Source organism: Bactrocera latifrons, unplaced genomic scaffold (assembly GCF_001853355.1).
Source record: "Bactrocera latifrons isolate USDA-ARS-PBARC rearing strain unplaced genomic scaffold, ASM185335v1 scaffold_44, whole genome shotgun sequence".
In the NCBI taxonomy this organism is placed as follows: Eukaryota; Metazoa; Arthropoda; class Insecta; order Diptera; family Tephritidae; genus Bactrocera; species Bactrocera latifrons.
Window position 1 is genome coordinate 639,781 of NW_017537090.1, and position 10,619 is coordinate 650,399.

Genomic DNA, 10,619 nt, shown 5'->3' on the forward strand with positions numbered 1-10,619 from the left:
ATGCAAAAAAAAAAATCAACGAATAAATAGGAATTTTAAAAATTTATAAAAATAACTACTAATTATTATAAATTTTTAATGCAAATAGTTTTATATTTTACCATAAAATATGGACTTTCTTGACTTCGATTATTCCGCACGTACACGGTTGAGCCCCTAGGGTCTGTTGAGCGGAAGGAGGTTAATTTCTTGGGCATCTAATTTTTAAAAAAGTATTTAAAAATAATTTACACATATGAAATAATTGTTTCTGTATACATATGTATATATGTTAAATTAGATTTCTAAATATAGGAAGTGAGCAAGGTCGTTTCAGAGCGATTTTGCGCAATTGCGCCTCCTTGAACTTCCACGCAAGCGCAGGTAAACAATATACTATGATTACTATTTAATTATTGTAATTAATAAAACCATGGCGTTATGTACACACTTACATACCTATACATAAACATAGTAATCTCTGCGTATTTGTATTTATCTGCTTTGGCGGATAACGCCCAAGCGCACCACAGACTATGACAATAACATTTATGAGTTGATTCATTCCGTTTGTTTACTTTTGTGCGCTGTTGTTGTTATTATTGTTAATGTGGCTATTACTGCCAACACAAAATTGTACTAGTTGATCAATGAAATGCGTAGTTTTCGTTGTTGTGGGTTTTTGGTTGGTTTTTGTTTACTTTAACAGGTGTTTTGCCATTTAATTGATGTCAGTATATTCATTGATGCAAATAGTCGTGCATACATGCATACACACATACATATGTATGTATATGCATTAATAACAAATGTGTGCAAGTTGTTGGCCGCTTTGGACGCTCATGAACCGCAGACACCGTTTGCGTCATAAAAAACCGTTGAATTGATTTGACTGTAGGCCAAGAAGGTCGACAGTTTTTGCAAATCCGATTTTTGTGGTTATGTATTTGGGAATATGTACTGTGTGTGTATTTCTTTTTTGACTCTATTTTTGTAATGCACTCTCTTGAACTGAGAAATTTGTTAGCGATTACTTGTATTATTATTTGAGATTATCTATGAAATTCGATATAAATACTGGGTTTCAAAAGCTTAGCCGGTAAAACCCAAAATCTTTACAAAACAGAGTTCATATGCTGCGTTGCCCATCATCAATCTCTCAATAAGGCTTAGATATAATTAAAAACAAGAAAAAATATAGTCGCCCATAACCATCCTTTAATGCAAATCAAACTTATCCTCCCACGCGGTCCTGACATTCAGAAGATTTTTAAAAGCTCCAAAAGCTGTTCAATAGCATAAAAGGTGTTTCTACTTGTAGAAACTTATCAAGTTCGTATCAGAAATAGAAAGAAAATATTGCACCAACATTTCTAAGCTTTTATTATACAATTCTTTTGTATCCCGATAATCCCTCTAAGGATTAGAAAATATACCCCAAAAAAATTTTTTTTGCAGGCAATAGAAAGATTTTTATGAGATTATAATCGTTTCCAAATATTCACATGGTCATAGTGACTTTTTAATGTTCCCATGGACTATTTTCTCTTCTCTTCAATTGAGAATATTTCTTCAGACCGCTCCGATGAGATTCTTATATCCTAACCCTATTTCTGAAAACATTTCAGCTTCTTTTATATCTGCGATATTATTCTCAATATAATTGTATTGATTTGAATATTTTCATTGTATTTTTGTGCTATCACCTTGTATACATTGCCATTTAAAAGACTTCACCTCATCCCACAGCGAAAGATTTATTCGAAAATTGAAGAAAATCCAGAGCGCCAATGGATCTCCTCATTAAACGTAGAACTGGCTGAGCAAAAGACAGAATCCTTTCTTATATGTAAGTACTAGAAAAGTGATGAAAATTATTTCTCTCACCATAGGGGAGTGTGTAGCTGGGAGTTATACTAAAGTTTTACTCTCAAACATTGTGTTATAGGAGCCAAAAGAGAAGAAAGAGTCAAAAGCTTAACAATATGATAGCAGCGGTGGTAAGCTTCACTCATAGGACGGTGTTCTGGATCGGCAGATTACATGGGGACCTGGATTTCTTCATAACTCTAAAACTACTGGGGCATGGGTGCTTTAGCAGCTAGAACTGTACAAATTCCAACACGACATTAGTCGAAATTGTCCGACATGTTCAGAGTGCTTTGAGGTTCTGAGTATGTATTTTTTATATTGCCCTAACTTTTGAAGCATAAAGGAAGAACTACTCCCTTTTTGCCTTTTTAAGCTTCAATTTCATTTATAAGCGAAATAATAAGAGAAAATACGTAACTGTTGTTTAAAAATAGTAATAAAACCCCACAAGCAAGGCTGTTGATAGAATTTCTGCGATGAATCATCGAGTAATTTCCACAAAATGTATAAACTGGACTTTCCACACATATGTGTGCTATATGTATGTGCTGTGTATATGTTTATTCGTAAAAATGCCACAGAGGTGTTTAAAATTAGCGCAATTGACAAAATGCTCAGCGGCTCAGCAGTCGAGCTCGCACAATCACCGTCAACTCGCGCTTACACCGCACAACTGGTCGTGCCGCGTCACGCGTGCCCGTGCTCATACACATGTTCCGTTGGAAGTGGTCATCATAACCGTTTTGCGGTTTTCATTCATACTTATTCACACAAATATATGTATGTCCGTTTGTCACGCTTCCTCCCTGCCACCGCAAGCGCACGCCAGCCATGTGTCGGTTTGCGGAATGGCTTGTGCATGACTCGCTCGCTTACGAAGCTTTCGCGACATTGTTGCACACATTTAAAAACGTATCTTCCGTCTGCCATGGCTTTCGCCCAAAACCTGCGCTGACTCATCGACAATGCAAAGCTCTGCGTGGCGCTTGAATGAAGCGCAACGTGCGGTCGAGCGCGCGTCATCTTCACACCGCGAGCCTATCAACCACATACTCTAATACGACGCCGCTTGATCAAGTCAATTGACAATGATGCTGGAGAAATTACTTCAGGCCTGGCGTAACAATTCGAGGGAATGAAATTCAAAAGCAGAATCTTTGGACATGAATCACTGGGGCTGCACGCGCTGCTGGTCGGTGCCGTTTTAATAAGCCAAACGCTCAAGCTTATGCACCTCGCACTCATCGACCGCTAAATATGCCTGCATTTTTCACACATATTCATATACATACATCATATACATATATAGCAAGGTATAGAAAGAAACTCTTGGAATTTCATGGGCGTTTATGACGGTGCAAATTGCGCGCATGGCGAATTTCTCACGATTCTCGCACTCTCACGTTGATTACTGCCCTGCGGCCGGCAGTACAGAAAAAAACAATAACAATTTATACTGCACGAAGGTGTATACTTACATCCGGTAAGCGTGTCAGTGATTTTTTGATTTGTGGAATGTGAGTTTTTGAAGATGTGTTTTGAGGAATGATTCATTAAAAAGTGAGTAGGAGCTTTCTTTTAAGCTCTCAAATGGACAGGCCAAGAAAATAGAATGAATAAAAGCTCATTGTGAGTGTTCATGATGTGAGAATTATTTTGGATAAATCATTTCATATATCATAAATGTCATACACATGACGCGAGAGTCAAGTGCAGAATATATATATGTATAAAAACGTTAAGAGGAAGAGGAATCATTAGTGGCAATTAACTTAAGTCATAAAAACTCCGAAATTTTTAAAAAATAAATTAATTTTGGAATTGTTTTCTTTGTTTTTTTTTTTTGGACATAAGTTCCAAATGCTTTGTTCAAATATCCAACATATACGATATAAACCCAACCATAAGTTCGAAATTTTTATATTAGATATATGGGTCATAAGAAGGGTATTGATTCGATTTTAACCACTTTTGCCATTACGACATTATTAATAGAAGCAGACGCTCTCTGTATCTCTGTATCCAGCAAACGGCGCTGAATCTCTACGGTCTTCGGGTACACTCCCAGATACAGTTGCTATATTTTATTCATTGGTCAAATATTGTCCAATAATGAACACTGAGTTTGAAGATGGGTGATGATGTTGCGAATAGTATGCTCAATGGGCCGATTACGTACCATAAATTGGGCAAAACGCACGAAACACATTCTTGTAAGAATGGTTTGTAAAAGTTGTTTAGGCGTAAGTCTTTCTATGATTAAATGCCATACAATACTGAACAAAAATAACATGACAGCTTGACACAACTCATTCGTGATATGTCAAAAAAAAAGGCTTTTGAAAAAAGTATCTCTACTTGGAGCACCCGATATTATCTTATATCTATTTCGTTTAGTTTAAAGTGTTACAAACAGTTGTTAGGTGAACTTAAAAAACTCTTCGGCGAATAGCGCAGCCGATAATATTAGAATGTTATAATAAGGCGTATGCTCTTATAAAAGGAGTGTCCATAGATTACCAGTTGATAAATGAAAAACACAAAAACTTATAAAAACTATGCGTGCACTCACTGGCAGAGCATGATGGATGAAAGCTAATTATCTCAAAAATATTATATATACGGTGTTTGTGTTAAAAGAATGATTAAACCTTCTGAAGCCTGGTTTAATTTGGTCGGCGGCACATCTTGGAAAAGACTGAAATTAGTTAATCGATATCTATAATCTAAGTATTTGTCCGCTTTCGACCGCTCGAAAGGAAGCTATTTTTATGTCGGATTTATGGATATAGAGATTTGTGTATTTATAAACCTGTGGAATTAATCGATCCACCCAACGAATTCAATATATTTTCTAAAGATTATCAAAGAATTCTATATCCCCGTTAACTTTGAACATTAACTAATTGCTTTACTGGTATTTTCAGAGGCTCTAATTTTTTTCATATTTGCAAATACAATTTACACGTAATTTTCTGTCTGATCTGTTGAGTTTGTTTATGTAGAAAGCTAAAAGCAATAGAAAAGTGTGAATACGAATGCTATTTTTGTTGATTAAGCAATTATTCATATCATATCATTTAATTATTTTAGTGAACAATAACTATTTTTTTCATTTTTATAGATTATGTAAAACGATACAATGTGTCCATATAAAAATCCCCAATCATAATTTTTATATTATAAGGCAAGGCACGTTTTTATCTAAAAATAACAATAAAAAGGGTGTTAACCATCAAATACATTAAATTACCACCTATTTTTAAATCTGGCGTATTTATTTTCTCAAATTTTGCTAAAATTGAGGAAATAAAAATATTAAACTCTAATCTTTCACGCGTTTGTTTAAAAGAAAAAGAAACTTCAACTTCAGTTGCACCGAAGTTATAATACCCTATACAAAAACTACCGCAAACAGTCCTACAACCACTTGACACCTATCGTTCAGTTTGTAAGACAGCATATGCTATATCGATCCGATCTAAACTTTTTCTACGGAAATTTAATTACTCTGTTTTTAATAATCATATGTATATCGTTCGATGTGTATGGGCTTTATGATACAGTGACGATGTCAGCGGTTCCAACAAATGGGCAATAATTAATGATTGACATACAAATACCCATATTTTAAGTTAGAAATTAACAAAATGTGTATAGAAATAAATACGAACCACCCTGTTATGTATAAGATATATCAAAAATATTTGTTTACATGTAAAATGAACCATACTAGCTTCTCAACGAAATTACTAATATTCATTTTTATATTATACATTTATATTATATACTCGTATGTATACAAATAGTTTTGTATCGAAATTCAAACTTTAGGAAATATAAAACTGTCACACTACAAGCGGATACATGCACATAAACGTAAATAAAAACACGTAAATAAAAACATGTAAATACCCAATTATTATAATTGGCATGCGATAGAATTATATTACTACTCCAAAATACTCGTGCAACCTTGAATATGAAGCACCAAGCATGATGGTGTTGAATGACAATTATTGCATAAGCGAAACCGAACAAATGTAACCGAAATTTTACTTAAATATGTAGCTATTTATATACATTGTTACTGGTATATAGTACAACAACTAATCGGACATATGACGACTTGAAATTTATATAACAAAATTACAAAAACAAAAAAGAAAAATTAAGAAAATAAAAGCTCAAGTAGAAGAGTAGGAAACAATAGACCAAAAACGGGTATAAAAAAATTTTATAATTGCTTTCATGCTTGCGCAATACTAAATAGACTCATCTGTTTGCTTTTACATACTACATACATACATATGTACTTGTTAATACTAGAACTATTATTAGAAATGTCATTAGTAAATTTCCTGGTTTAATGACAAAGAGTTATCGCATGAAATATAAGAAAACAGCATTTTTATTAACCGATAATGGGGCCGAACCAATAAATTCGGTGTACAAGCCCGATTTCCGACATTATGGTCGAAACTATGATTTACAAAACCGGTTCGTCCGAAGTGATGAGTATAGCTTTAAAATCAGCTGACTTTTCAAACATTTGCTATAATATTAAAAATGCAATCCTGTTGTGTATCACATTAATTACCCTATCTTTGGCCATCAAAAATTCTTTTCATAATTAACTGAAGCCGAAAGAGTGTTCTTTCGATTAATAATAAACATTCTCCATTAAATTTGAAGCTTCTGTGTTTTTTCTTTAAAAAAGTAGTACATCGAAATGGATCAACTTTCATTCAGGGTATCAAAATGGACAATTCCTCATCAACGCATTTTTCACGCATGCAGCGGTACTGGCCATGCCGAGAGAAATTGCTTATTTCTATCCAAGCAATTTATTTATCAGAATTTTACCGTAATCTGTACAAAGTATTTGCCGTGTTTTGTAAACGTGAATGAAATAATTTACATGTGTTCTAATATATAAATTAAAAGTAAGCGAATGACCGATGCATTGGAATTTTTCAAAGGAGCACATTTATTCAATAAACTCAATGACATTTTTGGAATTCACGAAATATAGTACTTAAGTTTTATCGACATAAACGCAGCCAAAATTGTGAAAAACGAGAAAAAACGGTAACTTCTGTTGCACCGTATATATAACAACCTTCACAAAAAAATTGCCGTACACAAATATATTAGCTGGTACTAATGGGACAGAAATGAAGGCATCACAAGACCTTGGAAGCTATATTTATTCTCCAAAGAGAGGCTCATATCGGCGTCTCCGATGTGGACCAACTATAGCACCTAATGCTATTTCGCAGACAGCACCCGCAGACATTAGCGAAGATGCATTGCTGCGCAGTGGGTTCAAAGTCTCTGTGAAGCTGGGTATATGATGCTGTCCGAACAAAGTCACGCTGAAGCTTTCTCCGCCTTCAAGTGCAATCATGAATACTTGCAACACTGCGTTGCAGAAGTACGATGAGAGTTTTTATACTCTCGAAACAAAGTTGCTAAAGAGAGTATTATAGTTTTGTTCACATAACGGTTGTTTGTAAGTCCTAAAACTAAAAGAGTCAGATATAGCGTTATATAAACCAAAGTGATCAGGGTGACGAGTAGGGTTGAAATCCGGATGTCTGTCTGTCCGTCCGTCCGTCTGCCCGTCCGTGCAAGCTGTAACTTGAGTAAACGCTGAGATATAATGATGAAACTTGGTACACGTATTTCCTGGTTCCATAAGAAGGTTAAGTTCGAAGATGGTCAAAATCGGACCACTGCCACGACCACAAAATGGCGAAAACCGAAAACCTATAAAGTGTCATAACTAAGCCATAAATAAAGATATTAAAGTGAAATTTGGCACAAAAGATCGCATTAGGGAGGGTCATATTTGGACGTAATTTTTTTTGAAAAGTGGGCGTGGCCCCGCTCCCTACTAAGTTTTTTGTACATATCTCGGAAACTACTATAGCTATGTCAGCCAACCTCTGTCTCTACAGAGTTGTTTCATTCAGGCATTTCCATATACAGTTCAAAAATTGAAGAAATCCGGTAATAACCACGCCCACCTCCCATACAAAGGTTATGTTGAAAATCACTAAAAGTGCGTTAACCGACTAACAAGAAACTTCAGAAACACTAAATTTTACGGAAGAAATATCAGAAAGAAGCTGCACCCWGGCTTTCTTTAAAAATTGAAAATGGGCGTAGCGTCGCCCACTTATGGACCAAACACCATATATCAGGAACTACTGGACCAATTTCAATGAAATTCGGTACGTAATAGTTTCTCAACACCCTGATGACATGTACGAAATATGGGTGAAATAGCTATTTTGAATTCCATCTGATGCCTTCTCTGTTTAATATATACATTAGGAAGCAATGATGATAGCGGAATAAAACTTTACACAAATACGGTATTTGATGCGAGAGTATAAAATGTTCGGTGACACTCGAACTTAGCCCTTCCTTACTTGTTTGTCGTAGCTTTAGGCGACCGAATCAGTGTAGTTTTCTTCAGGCAGATGTGAGTTCTATTAAGGTGGCGAACACTGTTAGCTCCAAATTAGTCAAATAGTGTCTGCCCTCACGGTTGGTTGCCAAGGCGTAGCGGAAACGGTGGTAACTCTAAAGCCACTATTGAATAGCCAGAGGTGGCACCCTTGTAACGCTCATAGCGGAATGAGTCCGAGTTGGATCTCCATTTGTATCTTTCGTTTTATCACTAGACCAGTGAACCTCGCGTGCCCTTAGGGTTCTTACTGGAGATTGTTCTTACTTGACATTGTTCTAATGAATTTGTGCGGTAAAGCTAAAAATCTTGTCGGTCGGTTGTTGGTTAAAGTTGTATGGAAAACGGTGGGCAGAAAACTACCAAGTAAATTGCATTGTCCAGCCCTTGCGAAACAGATGTTGAAACATTTCGGCGATAGTACCTACGGCGAACAAGGAAATATAGAAGAAGCTCACATTATATGTCTCAACAAATTGGAATTCTCAAAGGGCTTTATCTTTTTTTTTTTTTTGAGGGTTTTATTATCCGTTATACAGCAGTTTTAGGTAACATAATGGACCGGTGTTCTATGCTATGAGATCTCAATTAGAATCAACCTCTTAAGTAGACATCTCTTTATTCCATGATATATTTTTGAAAACAAGTTATGTGTAAATAACAATTTTGCATACATAAATCAGTCAACCATCTTATTTTACACATATATTACTAAGTACTCTTAAAAACAACTCGAACAGATTTATACCCAGAACATTTCCAGTCCTTAGATAGCGACGAATCGAACAAGCAACTCGCATAAAGGAGAAATAACTTATACTACTTTCAACAATAAGAGCAAGCAGTTATCCATATGGAATATGGATCTTTGAGTATAACTAAACTCGAAATATTTACCAAAAATATGATGTTTTCAAATCAATACTGAAAACTTGTCCTTATTTGATATTACGTCTTACCTTCATAAATGGCTGCACATGATTGATGGGTCTGTTTGGAAGACCAGCGATCGGCTGATAACCGACTGTTTGCGTGCTGTCCTCATCGGAGATCGAATCGGCTGCGGTAATGACCACCTTCACTGGCGATTTTAAAATCTTCTCAGACGCTGGCGCTGCTGTTGTTGTTTTCAAAGCACTACGCGTTGTTGCAACCATGTCGGTGTCTGCCAGAGCCGCTGATAAGCCCAATTGTTTACTGTTACTCGTAATATAATTATCATTATTTTGGTTTTCTTTGTTTTTGCTTTTATTATTACTATTGTTTGTGCTACACACTTCGTTGCTATCGCTGCTTTTGTCATTGCTGTCGTTGCTATTGTTGTGCGCTTTAATTAGTTTCGCAAATTCTTGTTCTATCGTCGAGATTGATGTCACTTTCGGCGCATTTTCCATACAAGCTGCTCTGCCCGACTTTGGCGTTGTCACCGCCGCTGGTGTTTTTGTTGCTCTCGGTAATGTATTTGTTTTCATGTTTATCGCACGAGGCCTGCTTAGTTCACTTTTAGAAGCTATAATATCGCGTATTATTGCTGAGCTAACAGACTCGTCGCGGACGGATGATGATGACAGCAGCTTTGTTGTTTCGATTGTTGGTGTTGTTATTAATGGCGTGAATGTTGTCGCTGCGCGTGAATTCGTTTGTGATAATGCAATTTCTGGCTTTGTAATTAGCGTTTTTGGTGTTGCCGTTGCGGTTCCTGAGGTGTTTGTTGTTGCCGGAGTTGTTGTTGCGTTTGTAACTGTATCAGTGTGGGTTAAAGTTGCTGCCGCCGAAGTTGTCGCTAACTTCGCTGAGTGCACGGGTATTGTTGTTATTGGTACTGTTGTTGTTGCGCACTCCTTAGATGCTGATTTTGTTTTTTCCACTTGTTGTCCACCGGACTTTGATTTGCGCGAAACACAGTTTAACGACATGCGCCGATTACCGTAACCCTTGAAAAATCCACTCGGACTTCGGCTGTGACTTTGCTCGCTGTGTTCGTTTTTATTGCTTTTACTGGCACTATTAGACGCTTTGCTGGTACCGTTACTGTCACCGATTTGCAATGAAGAGTTTTTACACCACAAACTGCTCACACGATTGCCCATGCCGAAGTGTTTTACCCACCAAGCGTCCTTGCGGGGAGAACGTTGGTGTAAATTCTTGATTTTTTTTCTTAAAAAGTGTGCGTTTACGAATTTGTTTTTTTTTTCAAAACTAATTTATTTTTTTAGATGTTATATTTTTCATTTAATTCTATTTCTATTTCGTTAATGAATTATACTTTTCATAAAGTTTTAAAAATTTT

General features: G+C 36.0%; 1 protein-coding gene across 7 annotated transcripts in view; it reads right to left on the bottom strand.

Moving 5' to 3' along the window:
- The window catches only part of LOC108972927 (sterile alpha and TIR motif-containing protein 1), a 123,027-nt gene that overhangs the window by 102,669 nt on the left and 9,739 nt on the right, over positions 1 to 10,619 (bottom strand). For 3 of the 7 annotated variants that reach the window (XR_001993684.1, XM_018939825.1, XM_018939827.1), the window contains exon 1: positions 9,289 to 9,479. The exons of 2 other annotated variants lie outside the window; for them this stretch is intronic. Coding sequence is in view for 4 of the 5 variants with exons in the window: in XM_018939825.1 (XP_018795370.1) it covers positions 9,289 to 9,294 (6 nt within the window). In the remaining variant the exon portion in view is untranslated. Of the gene's footprint in view, positions 1 to 9,288; positions 9,480 to 10,619 lie in introns of those variants that run through there. 2 more of the 7 variants (XM_018939826.1, XM_018939832.1) reach the window with 2 other exon arrangements.